Source organism: Perissodus microlepis, chromosome 19, assembly GCF_051167445.1.
Source record: "Perissodus microlepis isolate ML-2025 ecotype Zambia chromosome 19, ASM5116744v1, whole genome shotgun sequence".
NCBI lineage: Eukaryota > Metazoa > Chordata > Actinopteri > Cichliformes > Cichlidae > Perissodus > Perissodus microlepis.
Window position 1 is genome coordinate 988721 of NC_140479.1, and position 18080 is coordinate 1006800.

At 40.6% G+C, this 18080-nt stretch overlaps 1 protein-coding gene across 2 annotated transcripts in view; it reads right to left on the reverse strand.

The window, feature by feature from the left end:
• The window catches only part of gabrr2a (gamma-aminobutyric acid type A receptor subunit rho2a), an 81080-nt gene that overhangs the window by 23107 nt on the left and 39893 nt on the right, over positions 1–18080 (reverse strand). For both annotated transcript variants that reach the window (XM_084913941.1, XM_084913942.1), the window contains exon 5: positions 10272–10354. In XM_084913941.1, coding sequence (XP_084770067.1) covers positions 10272–10354 — 83 coding nt within the window. The remainder of the gene's footprint in view (positions 1–10271; positions 10355–18080) is intronic.

The following is an 18080-nucleotide window of genomic DNA, read 5'->3' on the forward strand; positions in this document are numbered from 1 at the left end:
ATCTGGGGCCTAGTAGACGGAGGAGACATCTAGAAAAAAAAGCAGGGTAAGAGGAGTGGCCTGCGCTTTCGGCTACATGCTAACCTGCACAGAGCAGCACTTCCCAGTCTCTTCTTCATTAATGCCCATTCACTCGCCAACGAAACAGACTCAAACAGACTCAGCCAAAAGCTTAAATCGAGGATGCAGGATTGACAGCTGTGTGGTGATTGGCGGAAAACAACACCGACTGGCAGTGGAGCTAGAGGGGTGTTTATTGTTGGCCACAGAGGTCCCTAACTCTAACCAGCATCCAGACTGATGGTGAAACAACTAGAAACTTAGTGTTCCAACTTTCAGAAGAAGGAACTGGTTTCACAGATAGAGATCGACGAGGTGCAACACAAATGATATGGCAGGGGGGAGCCAGGTGGGAGATATCATCACCCCCACCCAAGATTGGGCACCAAGTATGAAGTAGTGACCTGAAAGATAGGATCATGGCAAAGCTGGAAAGCTGGACCGTCCGAAGCCGGTTACCAAGATTGCATGAAGTACCCTCTGAAGATCTACTAGAAGATGTGAATGCAGCACTATGTACAATCCCTACTGCAACCATCATCGAGACTAATCAGCTGATCTACACAACAGCAGCATTAATCAGTGAAATGCTTGGCTATAAGATGAAAAGCCAGAAGGAACAGTACCCTACATTGAGAAGGAGATTAGAAGCCAAGATCAAAGTAGCACAGAGGGAAGTTGGCCAACTATCAGCGTTACAGAAAGGTGTGATGAAGAAGGTGCCGAAGAAGTACAGCAAGCAGTCCATACCTGAGGCCTTGGAAACTGCCAAGCAAAGACTCACAGCCTTGGCCAACTACTTGAAGAGGTATACCAGAGAAATAGAGGGCAGGAGAACAAACCAGCTGTACTCCACCAAACCATCCAAGGTGTACTCAATGGCAGGGGAAGAATATGAGAACAGCACCACCAAGGCTGGAGACAGAGTAATACTGGAACAGCATAAGTGAGAGGGATGCAACCTACAATGGCAATGCTCAGTGGCTAGCGAATCTAAGAGCAGACCACCGCAAACTCCCTGAACAGGGTCCAGTAAGCATTACAGCGGCAAACATCTAGCTGCTGGACAGCAACAGGCCATGACATGATTCATGCCTACTGGCTGAAGAAGCTGATTGCACTCCATGAGCATCTGGCAGCAAAAATGAACAGGCTCCGAAGAGATGAAACACAGAGAATGGCCCGACAGTCCTGATCCCCAATACCAGAGGCGTAAAACACCAGCTCCTGGTAGATGGAGCAGTCACCTGAGACTGCAAGACTAGGCTGGCCAACCTGTGCACTGCCTGGATTGACTACAAGGCCTATGACTTGATGCCCCACACATGGATCCTGGAATGCCTAGAACTATACAAGATTAACAGGACCCTAAGAGTCTTCATCAGGAACTCAGTGGGGATGTGGTGAACAGCACTAGAAGCCAACTTCAAACCAATAGCCGAAGTCACCATCAAGTGCGGGATCTACCAAGGAGTTGCCCATTCCCCACTGCTGTTCTTCACAGGTCTGAACCCGACTACAAAATAGAGCAGTTGACAGCCACCTCCTCTACATCGATGAAATCAAGCTGTATGCCAGGAGTGAACGAGACATCGATTCGCTGATCCACACCACGAGGATATACAGCAACGATATCAGAATGTCAGTTGGACGGTAGTCAGAACTGAAGGGATCGCGCTACTGGAAGACAACATTGCAGACATTGAGGACAGCTACAAGTATTTGGAAATCCCACAAGCAAATGGAATCAGGAAGAGGCCACTTGGAAAGCTGCAACCACCAAGTACCTGCAGTACAAAGGGTCAGGCAAGTCCTGAAGAGTCAGCGGAATGGTAGGATCAAGATCCGGGGTGTCAACACCTTGTAGGTGTCGACACCTTGTAGGTGTCAACACCTACAAGGTGTTGACAGGAGATAGAAATCAAGAACAAGGAAGACAAGGAAGCTCTTGACCATGTATGGAAGGTTTAACCCCAAATCCAGCACCCTGAGACTGTACGCTAAATGGAAGGAAGGAGGCTGGAGACTAATGAAACTTAGTCTCCAGTAAGTTCAATAAGGAAAATCTATGGTCTCACATCTGTCTGCTCCCAGGTGTTGCCGGCCAAATCCAAGCTTTATCACCTTTTCCATACTTTTAAGCTGTTTGTGTGATCACTGGTCTAGTCAAATCATTTTCTCCAGGCCAATTAGCATTCATGTCACTTACTTTAAATTTCACTGCGCATCTATCATTCTATCAAGAATGACAAAGAAGTCGAATCAGTACTTCAACTTTTACTGGAGTATTTGTAAAAACTAGCATCTGTACTTCTACTTAAGTACAGAATGTCTTTACTTTTGCCACCTCTGCTGATCGATCGTGAATGGATGGTCTGTCAGTTTTATACAATCTGTGGTTTACTTTTTGTCTTTACTTTTACCACCTCTGATTAGGACATGATCACATAAAAGAGGGTTTTCCAGGAATCCTGTTAAATGTTTCTATGCCATATGTCAGAGCAGGATCTATTGATATGGCCTGTGTGGTGCGGTTCTGGTGCCCTCCCTGCAGGCCCACTGTCCTCTCCCTTCACCTGGCTCTCTGGGTTTGGGTGGGTGCCTCTTGCTCCTGGGATTGGTAGGCGTCTGGGAGTTTGGGGTTCAGCCCTTTTCAGGCTGGTTGTTTTGCATCTCTTGGGGTGGGCCGTGGTGCCTGGGTTGTGTTGTCCAGTGCCCCACTTGGGCTTCGGGTTTGTTCGCAGTCCCCCGGCTTCTGTGGTGTTCTGGGACCTTCTCTCTGGGTGCTATTACTATGTCCAGGGACTGGGATATGCTGGATGACTTACACTAGATCTCCATGGTGGCTCTGGAAACCGGTGCAGACTTTCATGCATGTTTGTCACACAGCATGTTGTTGAGTTGTTTGTACAGCATAAGTTACCACACTACCTGGTGTTTATCTAAGCTAGCGTACACAGCGTTTTTAGGGGTGTGCTTATCTTATGTAGATTACGGGTATAACCTCACAAACATTACATGACGCATGCGTGCACACACACACACACACACACACACACAAAGAGGTTAGAGGAAAAAAATGATGCAGGAGTAATGGTGTTTCAAAATAATACAGACTGTCAGATGCCTCAACCTGTAGTTGATGGTAAATATGACATGTGTGCCTAGTAGCACAGCTCACCCTTTAATTCTCTTCTGAGAAAAATGTATGCTATGACTTTTAAGAATATTGCCTGAGGGAGGTGTGCATAATATAAATTGAAATAAATTAAATTACCAACACAATACCGTGTGGAACTCCAAAATTAACCTTACTGTATGAGGAAGATTTCCCTTCTCATACCTCCAGCATGTTCTAGTTGCATTTTTGTCCCACCGAGCACAGAATCTCAAAGCAACACAGGTCAGCTAATCACAGTCTGTTCATAAATCAAATTCTATTAGAACTCATAATACAAATTATTGACTTATTTTTAAGTGATTATTTTCCCCACACTGCACCACTGCAACTGATCTTACACCAAATCCTACTTTCCTTCCCTATGGCCTCAGTTCTGGTAACCTAGGAATGACTGTTCTCTGTAATTATCTGCCAAATGACAGTTCAGTGTACCAAGCCTTCTTGTAATTTCAGGGTGTGGTGCTCCATTGTTCTACTGGAAGATGTCAGTGCTCATGTCAGCAATGACAGTGCGACCTTGGGGGGTGTGATTGGCACTGTTCTGGTCCAATCTGAACCAGAGCGGTGTGTTGTTGTTGGAATTCTTTGACAGCCACAGTTTGTCCATGATAGACACCACATTCAAGCATAAGAGTGTCTGTAAGTGCACTCGGCACCATAATGGCATAGGTCAGTCTTTCTCAAATGGTGGTATGCGTACCACTAGTGGTACTTGGGCTCTCTCTGGTGGTCTGCGGGAAATCTCCATTTTTTTTTACGATTAAATAGTAAAAAGAAAAGGTCGCGGCCACACTACAGAGTGCTGGCGGGCTCGTTTCCCTGGGCCTTAAAACTGCAAAGGTGCCACGGTGCTTTCATGCTGACGGTAAAAACACTGCCCTTTTCCGCGGTGCCGCGATCCCAGCCACCATCAATGAGTTGGAGGCTCCCGGGAGAATCGGTGGGGGTGCGGGAGATACCGTCAGTGAGTCAGGATGCGATCCACTTCTTCTGCGAGAGGGCGTTAATCCTTTGCACCCAGCAGCGGGGAGCTGGCGAGGCCACCTCGCACCAGCAACTATCGGAGAAAGACGTGAGTGAAGAGGAATCCGCCGTCATCTGTTCCTAGCAAGGACAACGTGCTCTCCATGAGCTCGAGAGCGGCACCATCACCCAGGCCCGAGAGAGAGAGGCGTTTCATGGCCTGCTCTATGTGAGAAAGGGAGTAGCACCGCAGTAGCGATGTACTGAGAGCGGTGTACTGAGAGCGGTGTATTTCCCTTGGCTGGAGGGATCCCAGAGGAGGGTCATCACATGGCGGGTGGACAGCGGATCCAGCAAGGCCACCACATTTTGTGTCGTTGGCTGAAACACCACGACGAGCAAACTGAGCAAACTGAGTTTCGACGTACACGAACTATGAAGGAGGGTCGTGAAGCCAAAAATCTGGCAGCTTAACCACCACAGCAAAAATTAAAATGTATAGCTCTGCTATCACTTCCAACATAAATGAAGACAGAAAACTAAACAGCAGTAGTGTTTGCAGGGTTACTGAAGTTGGGCTAGCTGGTATATAATGATGTGCGTGGTGGCTAGCTACACAGCTATAGTTAGCATAACATAAACACAGTGAAGCTGGAGGATGAACGCTAACTTTTTTCCACTCGATAAAAGTTAACGTGAAGGTTCCCGATGGTTAGGGAAAAATGCAATCGCATGTTGGGATGATTTAAATGGACCAAACTTCAGTCAGGAGAACAACTGAGATAATCCTATGGGCAGAAATCTGTGCCATCAGAAACTGAATTTGAATAAGTTCAATTTGAATTTGAATTGCTCAGATTGAATCTGAATTGTAACTTGAATAAATGCTTTTGAAAACTGAATTTGAATGAGTCTAATTTGAAATCGAATTTATGGTTTGAAAATGATCATCACTAAATTGAAATTGAATTTTATATTTTGAAAATGAATTGATTTGCTTTGAAACTGCATTTTATCCTTTAAAAATTCAGCTCTCGAATAATTTCAGTTTCACTTCTCACCATTCAGTTTCAGTTCTACAATTCAATTTCAGTTCCAAAATTCAGTTTTTTGGAACTTACATCCGGTTCCGGTTCAAGCGCAGATTAATAGAACTACGTTTTACTAGCGGACCGAAAGTGTTACTGACGGGAATCTACAGCGTCTTGAGCTGAATTAAGACTTCAGAAGTCATTCGTCATGTCGAATGACCAGCGGATAAACTCTCAGGTTGGTAATAAATGTATTACATGTATAAGAACAAGCGTCATGTTAACAAATGATAGCCGTAAGGTAACTTTTATGCTTATTGTAGCTGTTAGCTAAAAACGCTAATTTAGCGTAGTTTGCCCTGAATTCAGCTTTGACAAACAAATATGATCGACTGTTTCTAGTAGAATTCCAAAGTTGTCATCTTGGACCCTCTCAGAGTACCCCCTCTGTATTCTTGCAGAGACCCCTACAGTAGGGAAACATGCAAAACGGTGCCCAAACCTTTGTGTTTTAGCTTTATTTATGTCTTACACAGCATCCCAACTCTTTAGCTAACTTAATAACTTTAGCTAAAGTGAATAGTTAGTCTAATTCATTAGTGCAGCATTACTGGATCACCTCTGTTTGAAGTGATATAATGTGATATACAACTATCACTGTGTTTAACTACCATAATAATTCTTAGGGTACTGAGTGCATGCTTAATTAGATTTTTTTTTTTTTTAAACATACTGCTCCATTAATATGTTTGACAGGCTGAAGTTGTCGGGTCACCTCCTAAATCGACCATCTTTTACAGGTGTTTTGTGCCAGAAATGGAGTGTCCACTGAAGACTGAAGATACTGAATCTCTACGCCTTGCCATTGATCCCTCTTGTGCCTTCATCTAGACAAGAGACATTAACTTAACTACTCTCATATGCTCTGTACCTACATCACCTTCCCTGACAGTCGTAGCTTGGCTCATCTGAGGGTGAAATTATAAGAATGTGTTATTTTGCAAAGTGCTCTCTAGGGTTCCTAAATAAAATATGGCATTGAGGTCATTTCTTTTGAATTAATCCCTTCTTCTGAAATATAAGAACCTCTCCTGGTTTTAATGGCACTTTGGATTTCCTTACTTTCTGTTCCACTTCCAAACCCAAATAGATGCTGACAAGCTGACACAGTAACATGGAAGAGGGAAAGACGTTGGAAAGGACTACTACAAATAAACCTAATGCCTAACAATGAAAAATGTAAAATAAGAACAATAATAATAATAAAGATAAAAGATGAAGTAACAAGTTTTTAGTTTTTTGTTTATTCCAAATGATCATCCAGATGTCTGTGACATGTGATTACAAACACCATAATGGAAGGCCTTAGTCATCACATGCTTAAACTCATCATATATTTTTGCATATGCTGAACAGGCAGTCAGACATGCTGTAACTGTGGGGTAGAAAACAGCATGAACACCATACGGCAGGGGTCTCAAACTCCAGTCCTCGAGGGCATGGAAAAGTTGCATGACACTGGCCCTTGAGGACTGGAGTTTGAGACCCCTGTCATATGGAATATGACAGGTGTGGTTGAACTGCATGAAGACTCTGAAGTTTCTCTTCTCTTCTGACAGGACAGGAATGTGGCCTTGTCCTGTGAGCCACTGTAAGGATGTACTTAGAGTAGAACTGGACTGTCACCGGCCTCAGGCTCTTCACCCTTTTCAAAGACAAAGCAGTCATTTAGATAAAATATTAGATATTGTTTACCTGTAAATGCACAAAGTAAATTTAGAAATGTTATTATTGTCAAGAGTGAACAAGCACTGATAGTGTAATCTACAGCTGTGGCCAAACGTTTAGCGAATGAGAAGTGTTGTTTGCTTATTTACAAAGTTTGCTGTTTCAGTGATAGTTGTATATCACATTATATCACTTCAAACAGAGATGATCCAGTAATGCTGCACTGATGAATTAGACTAACTATTCACTTTAGCTAAAGTTATTAAGTCAGCTAAAGAGTTGGGATGCTGTGTAAGACATAAATAAAGCTAAAATACAAAGGTTTGGACACCGTTTTGCATGTTTCCCTACTGTAGGGGTCTCTGCAAGCATACAGAGGGGGTACTCTGAGAGGGTCCAAGATGACAACTCTGGAATTCTACTAGAAACAGTCGATCATATTTGTTTGTCAAAGCTGAATTCAGGGCAAACTACGCTAAATTAGCGTTTTTAGCTAACAGCTACAATAAGCATAAAAGTTACTGTACGGCTATCATTTGTTAACATGACGCTTGTTCTTATACATGTAATACATTTATTACCAACCTGAGAGTTTATCCGCTGGTCATTCGACATGACGAATGACTTCTGAAGTCTTAATTCAGCTCAAGACGCTGTAGATTCCCGTCAGTAACACTTTCGGTCCGCTAGTAAAACGTAGTTCTATTAATCTGCGCTTGAACCGGAACCGGATGTAAGTTCCAAAAAACTGAATTTTGGAACTGAAATTGAATTGTAGAACTGAAACTGAATGGTGAGAAGTGAAACTGAAATTATTCGACAGCTGAATTTTTAAAGGATAAAATGCAGTTTCAAAGCAAATCAATTCATTTTCAAAATATAAAATTCAATTTCAATTTAGTGATGATCATTTTCAAACCATAAATTCAATTTCAAATTAGACTAATTCAAATTCAGTTTTCAAAAGCATTTATTCAAGTTACAATTCAGATTCAATCTGAGCAATTCAAATTCAAATTTAACTTATTCAAATTCAGTTTCTGATGGCACAGATTTCTGCCCATATAATCCATCCACAATACAAGGTTAGTCATTAATATACTGCTGCATGGGCTGGGCTGTAGTTACATTGTAAGGTTTTACAATGAATAGAGCTTTAAAATGAATAGTGATGATTAAAACCAAGAGAGGATGACAGTGATCACCAACTTTTTTTAGGGGCTTGTTCTAAATAATTAGAACAAAATTCAAAACATTAAAACATGTTAAAAACACAACAGCTTTAATGAATGTAGAATAGTTTGGACATGGAAGCAGGGTTCATATGTCATCACTTAAAGATTGCATATCCCACCTGCTGTGAATGTTTTAATGCAGTACAGTTGTTATTATTATCACTTTTCACATCCTGTTTATGACAGTTAAAATGAATAACATTCATATAAGAAATAAAATTGCCTTGGGTAAACAGTATGTGGTGTTAAATAGGCCTATACTACTGTACTTTAATGTCGGTCACAAGGGTGGTACTTCAAGAGCCATATATTTTATGAGGTGGTACTCATTGTGAAAAGTTTGAGAACCACTGGCATAGGTCGTTATGGAGAATCTTTCCATTTGCATAATGACTGAAACCAGCCCACTGAAGGAACAATGTGAATGGTACTCATGGCCAATGATCAATGGGCTTTGATCAGTGGTTTTTGATCAATGTTCATGACAATTTGCATGTTAATGATCAAGGACCTGACCTCACAGCTCAATTGTTAGCATAAAGTCAGTAACATTTTTTTAAACGGCAACTTCAAATGCAGCATTTCTATGAGGTCAACAAATATACATACATACAAACTGTTTGCGTGCAGTTTGTTGCACACTGAGTCTGCTAGCTTCTTAATGGTCCAGGGAGAGAAAAGAGTACGAGCAAGTACGAGCTAATCCATACATAGAAAAATGAGGCTGACAGGACAGGAGAGGAAGAAGAGAGGTGATATTTAAAGGTAAGGACTGCACAGTAGGAATTTGATAAGCTGAAAAAGTAAAGGAAGTTATCATTTATAAATCAGATATTGGATCTGCACATGATGTGAAGTTATGTTTTTTGATATACTGAAAAGTCTTGCTAAACAAATTGAGGTGTTTAACGATTTTGTGTTATTTAAAAGGTTGCAAAAACACTCTGAAGTTTAATTTGCCATATTGGAATGGATTTAAAGTGAAGAACATTGTGTTAGACTGGTGCACAGTGGCTATGGGTTGCATAATTAATTAAGTTGCAGACATTAATTTGAATTTAAGTATATGATGCTTAGATGAATTCAGTGAATGTGGTTCACCAACTTTATGTAGTTTTGCTACATAAAGTTGGTATTAGCATGGCAGCTGATCACAGCCTCTACACCAAGAAAAGTTTTGATTCTTTTCCTCAGACTGAGGCAACAGAAAATAGAGCTACTTTTAAAAAATTCACCCTTTTTTTTACTCTGCTGGCTTGCTGAGTATATTCATTAGGATTAAATTTAAGACTGAAATAAAGAATAATAATAATGGATTGCAATTATATAGCGCTTTTCGAGACCCTCAAAGCGCTTTACAATCCCAGTATTCATTCACTCTCACACACACTGGTGGAGGCAAGCTATAGCTGTAGCCACAGCTGTCCTGGAGCAGACTGACAGAAGCGAGGCTGCCCCTCCGGCCATCACCAGTAGGTGAAGTGTCTTGCCCAGGGACACGACGACCAAGACAGACAGAGCTGGAGATCGAACCGACAACTTTCCGCTTACAAGATGAGCCTCCCAACCCCCTGAACCACGGTACAAGTATAGATTTACTTGTACTAATATAACTGTATTACATTAATATAGCACAAGGTTCAGTTGGCTTTACATAAAAAACAGCTGGGGCAAATGTTTTCAAAAAGATCTACTTTTACTTTCTTACTCTGAGCACATTTCAGAGCCTGTTTCTTTGCTTTTTACTTTTGACTTTTACTTGAGTAAAGAATTTGAATCAGTACTTCAACTGTTACTGGAGTACTTTGTAACCCTGTCTGCACTTTTGCCACCTCTGCTGATGCATCAAGATGATGGTCTGTCAGTTTTATACTGGTTTAACTGCAATTCTCCTAAAATGTATGGAGAAAAGTTCAAATATAGAGGAACTGTTACAAAAAACAAAACAAAGAAATAACAGAGTACATGGTAGACAATACAATTTAAAAAGAAGATAATATATTGGTATTTACTAATAATAATGAAATACTTGATATGTGCACCATCTTATCATCAGATGAAACATTTACTTACAACTCTCCAGCTCCAGAGAACAGGTTTGAGAATCCAGAGGAAAGCGACTGAAGTCCATGTTACAGGCTGCTGTTACTGTTACTCTGTGAGCAAACAATGCACCAATAGAGGGACACAGTGAGAGTAGTGCACACTGTAAATTCACATGTGACAAAATGAAGAATGTCAATTTATCAGAAGACAAGTGGAAAAGACCCTCACAGTGACACGGTCAGAACCAGGATTAGAGTTTGGTTGTCATCACAGCATATTTCATATTTCTGTGGAATGAATTATAATACAGATATAATTTGTGCCCCTTCATGTACCACATCATTAGCTGGGTTGGACCTCTTCAGAAATATCTTAATTCTATGTTGCATAAATTCTACAAGGTGCTGGAAACATTGCAGACTTTTGGTCCACATATTGACATGATTACATTTGTCAGCTATATATCCATGATATCCATTCCATCACATGCTCTATTGAATTGAGATGAGGTGACTATGGAGGCCATTTTAGTACAGTGAACTCATTGTCATGTTCAAGAAACCAGTTTGAGATTATCTGGGCTTTGTGACATGATGTGTTACCTGCTGGAAGCAGCCATTAGAAGATGGGCATAGTACAATTGTAATGGGATGAATATGATCAGCAGCAATACTCAGGCAGGCTGTGACATTCATGAAAATATCCCCCATACATTACACCACTGCTGGCAGCTTCTATTGCTGATATAATGCTGGTTAGATTCATGTTGTTTATGCCAAATTCTACAGTGCAAATGTAACAAGCGAAATCAAGACTCATCAGACCGAGAAATGTTTTGGCAATCTTCTGTTTTTTTTAATTTTAGTGAGCCAGTGAGAATTGTAGCCTCTGTTTCCTGTTCTTAGTTTACAAGTCCAGCACTTGAAGACACCAGTGCGATATTCTGCCGATCAGAGGTGGGTAGTAACGAGTTACATTTACTCCGTTACATTTACTTGAGTACGTTTTTGAAAAAAAATTACTTTTAAAGTAGCTTTTTTGCACGATACTTTTTACTTTTACTTGAGTACATTTGTGAAGAAGAAACGGTACTTTTACTCCACTACATTTGCAAAATTCGACTCGTTACTTTTTAAAAAAATTATTAGTTTAACACATTAGATAACATGCTGCCGGTAACTTTTTTACCAATGAGATGTGGCCATGCAGTCACATGACCAGTTTGAAACTGTGGCGGGCAGAGCGGCCCAAGCGTTTCAAAGTAGCGACACACGGAAAGAAGAAAACATGGCAGAGCCAGTCATCTACGCTAGAGCTGAAGAGGATGAACAGCATTTTCCTCACATACAAAGAATGTTTCACTTAAAAGCAGCACAAAAGAACAGCGTGAAACAACTCAGCTCGTGTAACCTGAGGAAACGGTAAGTTTTCTCTAAATATCTTTTAGCTGTGGTTAGCTGGATGTCAGTCTTATGTTACAGCAGCGGTGTCGAGCTCGAGCTGCGAGTCATGTTTTCGGCGCTACGTTGTAGTGAGATAAGTTTGTGGATGTTTTGTGCAGCTTCAGCTGTCCTGTTAACTGCTCGCTGGTTAGCTAGCGTGAGCTATAAGCTAACAGCTAGCCTGGTTAAACAAGCTAGAGTTCCACGCACATGCAAACAGCTCGTCTCTACTGCTTTAACTGTTAAAACAGAATCAATACTGCGGCTGACAGGGTTTATTATGTGAAACAGCAGCTTGTTTAGTTTAAACAGTCTGCGTTAAGCTGGGCAAACACTGTGCGATTTTTTTCAGTCGCGTTATTCCGCTCCTGCTCAAACTGTACAATTGAATCTCAGGGGTTAGAAGTTCATAGGTCACGATGCAGGTCTCACACTATACGGCCCGATGCTCTGATGCGACCTGAGTGCTCAAACTGTGCGTCCATAACATGAAGCTTATACAAATCTGTCCCTCGCTCTCCCTCTTTGTGTCTTTCACTCACTCACTCTCACACACACACACACACATACCACCATCAACTTTGCTAAATTACTAATAAAAAAAACATTGACCAGGCAGCTGTGATTGAGCAGCAAAGTCCATCCAACTCTTTTCATGGTTGTTGTAGTCGTGATAATTTTGTGAGGCCACATTGAAAAGCTTCGGATACGTAAGCGTAGAGCTGCCACCCAGGCAAAAGAAAAATAGAGCTATATCACGTTATAACATGAAAGGTATAATGTTCTAACAATATACCTTTCACGTTTGAACAATAATATCACGTTATTACAATATACATAATTATCACGTTCGTACAATATAAATATTATATTGTTCAAATGTGAAAGGTATATTGCACGAATATGAAAAGTATATTGTTAGAACAATAAACTTTTTACGTTATAACGTGATATAGCTCTATTTCTCTTTTGCCTGGGTGGCAGCTCTACGCTTACGTACTCGGATGAGCTTGCCTTGTCCTACAAGTTGTGCCTCCTTCTCTTGTGTCCAGATCAGACGCTGCACTGCCGTGCTGCTCCACCTTTTCACTTTCATTTCTGTGTTTGTGTGTGCGCAGTGTGAGAGGCTGCGTTGAGGGGCAACAGGATTTCAAACAGGTTTGACTATCATGCGACCAAACGATTGATGATTGGGAGCTGGTCGTGAGGTGTTAACTGCTTTTCGTTACCCCATGTATACGACACGATGCACACACGATTAAGGCAAAACACGGGCCGATCCCCAAAACGGTTGCGCGACTGAAAAATCGGCTCAAAATGGGCCAAAAATCGCACAGTGTATGGCCAGCTTTTGGAGGCTAGCTCCAAACAAACATCCGCAACTTGGCAGTGTATACAGCACTATAATGACCGGACCTAATTCTTTTGAAAACCTTACATCTTTCCACAGGTCTCCTAGACACAGAGCTGGATGAGGCCAGCACAAACAACGGCCTATTCGATGAAGATGATGGATCCATGGGGTCAGGAAAGCCAGAAGCAGGGGAGCTGGAGAGGTACCTTTCATGTCCATTCACTGGAGGTGTGGATCTATTGCATGGCGTTCCTCACATCAAGAAGCTGTCGATCAAAATCAATACAGCTCTTCCTGCATCTGGAGCTTGTGAAGGACTTCTTAGTCATGCAGGAGTCCTGTTCACTGCTGAACAGTTACAGCTTCACAGAAAGAACCATGAGAGCGAACTGCTGCTGAAGCTTAACCATCACTTCACTGAGTGAAGAAATGGCACATTTTTGCTAAATATGCAGAAATAAATGCACACCCATACAACTTATGGTAAACTGAGCTGCCTTGTATGAACATATGTTGAAGATGCCTCGTTCTAATGTTTTCTCTGAGGCTGCTGTGCCATTTGGAGCAAAGATGAATATAAAGTTTACAGCATATCTTGTCACTGGAAATTGTTTGCACTGTTTATATATTTATATTATTTACTGCAGGTATTGGTGAACAAAGCTTTATGTTGTGAAAAACTGAAATCTGGAAATTAGAATTGTTGTGCCTTATTTTGTTGATGTTTTTACATATATTCCTTTTGAAAATGGTAAAATTTGTATATTTATTTATTTTTGTTTGTCTGATAACATTTATTTAAAAAATAAATCGGACATTACTTGCTACTTGAATAGTCTTTTCGCCGAGTAACTTTTTTGAAGACTACTTTTCACTTTTACTTGAGTAATAATATTTTAAAGTAATGCTACTCTTACTTGAGTACAATTTTTGGATACTCGACCCACCTCTGCTGCCGATATAGCTAATCTGCTTTAAGGTACAATGCGGAGTGTTCAGAGATGCTCTGCTGCATACCTTGGTTTTAAAAAGTGGCAACAAGAGTTACTGTTGCCTTCCTATTAGTTTAAAACTGCCAAGGGGATCATTGGAACCAAACTCCCAAATTTTGACACCGTGTATGCTAGCCGTTTACAGAAGCGAGCTAGCTGCATCATCAAGGACCCAACCCATCCAGGTCACAGACTTTTTGTACCCCTCCCATCGGGGAAGAGATATAGGGCAATCACAACCCACACAGACTAAAGAACAGCTTTTTCCCCAGAGCTGGAGCCTGTGTCACCCCTCCCCCAACACACAATAGCTAACTCTCTCTCTCTCCTTTACCCCATATCATGTCTGCTGCTAATGTGCAAAGTCATTTACTGGGCGTTAATGTTTAATGTTTGCACTAAATTACCACATTGTAAATACTATTATATTTTCTTTGTTATTTACTGTGCTAAGTGCCTTCCTTTTACTTTATATCTTATACTTTTACTATGGTTATTTATTACTATGCTGCTTCTTGTTTTATTGCTGCTGGCCTCTGTGAGCTACCAAACAAATTTCGTTGTATAATTACAATGACAATAAAGTTCTTATCTTATCTTCTTAAAGCAGTTTAGCCATTCTTCTCTGATCTCTGGCATCAATAAGCCAGCCATAAGTCACCAACTCCCACACCACGTGGGAAACTTCACTGTGTCATGAACATATATTAGAATATTAGTAAATGCATCGTGTTGGTGCCATGTGACTGAATGATATTTGCATTAATGATTTGCCAAACGAATTGGCCAGTCAGTGTATGTGTATTATTCAGTTACAATTGATGTTACAGACCAGCAGGAAATTTAAAATTTAGGAATCACAAGTCACAGTGCTATGGTACATCTCAGTTAACACAGGGTGTATCTTTTAATGACAGAGTATAGAACACATAGAATATGATTTGTTACTATGATTATAAAACAACTGCCAATTGTTTCTCATTTTCAGTCTTGTTTTTAATCTCTCTGAGTGTATATATTGTTTTATATTGTCTCCTTTGGGGAGGTTGTTTGCCAACCTCAGTTTGCTTTATTTGAAGTTTGCTTTTTCATGTCTCTCCACTAAGTTTTTTTGTTGTTGTTGTAGTGCATTCTGTTGAATTTTTCCTGCGATTACTAGATTTTTTTTCTTCCTTTTGCACCCAAAAAGTCTACTGCATGTGGACCATTAATGATGTGATGCTGATGACAAACAACTCCAGAGGCTGAAGAAGTCACTTGGATGAGTGACGAAACGTTTCTCCCTCTGAACACGCTACACCCAGTTGAACAGAATCAACTTTTGGGGATTAATTTACCTGGATGATTGAGCATGCATCAAGAGACTTTGTGATACAATTACAGCAGACTTTATTAGTTGCACTGTGACTTGTTTTAGTATATAATATGAATCAGTAATATAAGGAAATATATTTACTTATAAAGCAAATATCCCTTTCGATTGTTGAAAGCAGGGTGGATTAACATGAGCCCCCCTCTGCTCACTACTCTTCAGGCCTGTTTCACCTTGAGGAAGATGGATCTGATTGGCCTTGTCAGCTAATCCAACTAATTCACTCCCACTCCCTTGTGCCCAGATACACTTTCCTCCAACCTATCCCAATGGCAATGTTCCCTCTAAGCTGTGCGCTTGCACACTGCTGGCACAGTCTCTGCGCACAGAAAATCTGCGTTGCGCACACAAAAAAAAACCTAACCTGAATTGAAATTAAAATTAATACTTTAACAATTCTGTTTTGCCGTGTTAGTCAGTAAGTGACTGGCTGCTCCCGTATGGGATTAGAACGATGCCACCTTATCCCATAGTCCAGCCAATAATGCGATTCACATTCGTATATTTGCAGCTAATCAACATCATTGACAGGCTATGACAGCGTCCTTATGTGCCGACACCGGTGTTTTAGCTAGCAAAGCGGCGTGGCTGATGTGCATTGAAGCCACATTAATAACAACGTGTACAACCATTGGAGATGTGAACAGGATAGACAGAACAATTGACGGAAAAAGTGTGGACTTTATACCAGTTTTTAAATTGTGTTGATCGGCCACGTAAAACCAGAGTTATGATAAAAATATCTGCAATGTTTGGTTTTCTTCCTGAATACTATCGTTGTTTATATTTACTGCGGGAAGAAACGGTAAAAACGGCGTTTTTTACGGAAAACGCTCGAAAGCACTCTCCGCCTGTGAGCAAAACCAAAAAACCCCCACCCTTTCCTATTGGTCGAAAAATGTACCATGTCGACCAATCAAAAAATTATATGGCAACTAGGGCTGCCACGATTAGTCAACTAGTCACGATTACGTCGACTATCAAAATCATCGACGACTGATTTAATAGTCGACGCGTCGTTTGAAGCTTTGTAAGATCCCAAAAGACGCAGGAATAAGTAGTAGGATTTAAGAGTGTAATAACGGACTGAAACAGAAGATGGCAGCACTGCATGTACAAGGATGCCAGCTGCCGTTAAACCCCGAAGAAGAAGAAGCTGTGTCCCAGAATTCATAGCGCGGCCCAGCTCAGTTTCCAACAATGGCGGCAGCTAGTTAGTTTTAATATTACTCTTATTATTCTTTCTGGGTCACAAAATAAACGTTTAACATATTTTCAGGCGAGAATGTAGCTGTGTAAACCTCAAATATCTGCTCAGTTTATCAAGACGCCACATATAGTTTCAAAAGCGCTCCGACGTTTTCGGAGACGTCTGTTACCCACTAGCTCGATAGCGAGCCGGGGGCAAGGTCACTAGAGCCGTGAGAACACCGGACTCCCGGCAAATCGTTTTCAAACCCACCGCCGTCTTTCGCTACTCAGGTTAAACATGATATATAAGTCACTTAGATAACTTAAAAATGTTATTGTTTGGCTTTTTTAGTATTTTATTTGTTCCTGAGTAAATCGGTTTGGCTGAGATTAAAGTTATAGTTTTTACACAGCTGAATAAACGTCAAGCAGACAACTGATTGTCAGAAATGTAAGACGCTCGAGAATTTACTCCGGTGTCCTGTTATATTTTAGATAGCAAGGAGTTTATTAAACTTCACCGAAACAATCTGCAAATTTCATTAAAATTTAATAAACTATCATCTTGTCTTTATTTTTAGTTAGCACATACCTTAAACACTTAAAGCTGTAAGCTAATGATAGTTATATAAGAGCAGATGCATGCTTGTGCAGTAAGTTGTAAGTTTTACGTCCAATGGATGATGATCTGATTAGTCGACTAATTGCAAAATTAATCGGTGACTAGTCGACTATCAAAATAATCGTTTGTGGCAGCCCTAATGGCAACATGGCATTTAGTTGTTCAGGAAGGGGGGAAGTTTTAGGAGTGATGGCGGTGTTTTGAGATGTGAGAGATTTGCGACGTTTAGCACAAATCTTGTGTAGTTAGTGTGTAGTGTAGTCAATAGTTTTGTTGTGTGTGTCAGAACGATGAGGCGACTACTGAGTGCTACAGGTGTTACAGGAGTGATACATCTCCTGTTGTCAGGCCTGCAGGTATCAGGCTGTTGTTCTCCTTCATCTCATAGTGGACAGAAATTATTTTTTGGAGTGGCACAAATAATTTGTGTGGCATCAAATTTGATGCAAAACACCTGATTGTTCTGTAAATAGTTTGAAATGTTTATTTAAAAAAATGCCTTGGCTGCATTTTTAGGTAAACAGCTGCAAAAAACTTTGTTGTTTGCAAAACTCAGTTACTTTTTTGAAGAAGTAACTATATAATTAAATTGCCCAACATTGGTCATTATATACTGTATTTTGCAGACAGAGAGTTACAGGACTCTCTCCCAGACCACAGACTCATACTCATAATACAAGTCAGAGCTTTAAAAAAATAAAATAAAAATGCATATATATATATATATTTATATTTTCATTGTAAGTGGGCTAAAGCAGTTAATTAAAAGTAGTCTAACATAAATGTAAATGCTGTAATTTGATTATTTTAATAAACCATGTAACTTGGATGGATTCGATGCTGGCGTGACCACAGTGCACACG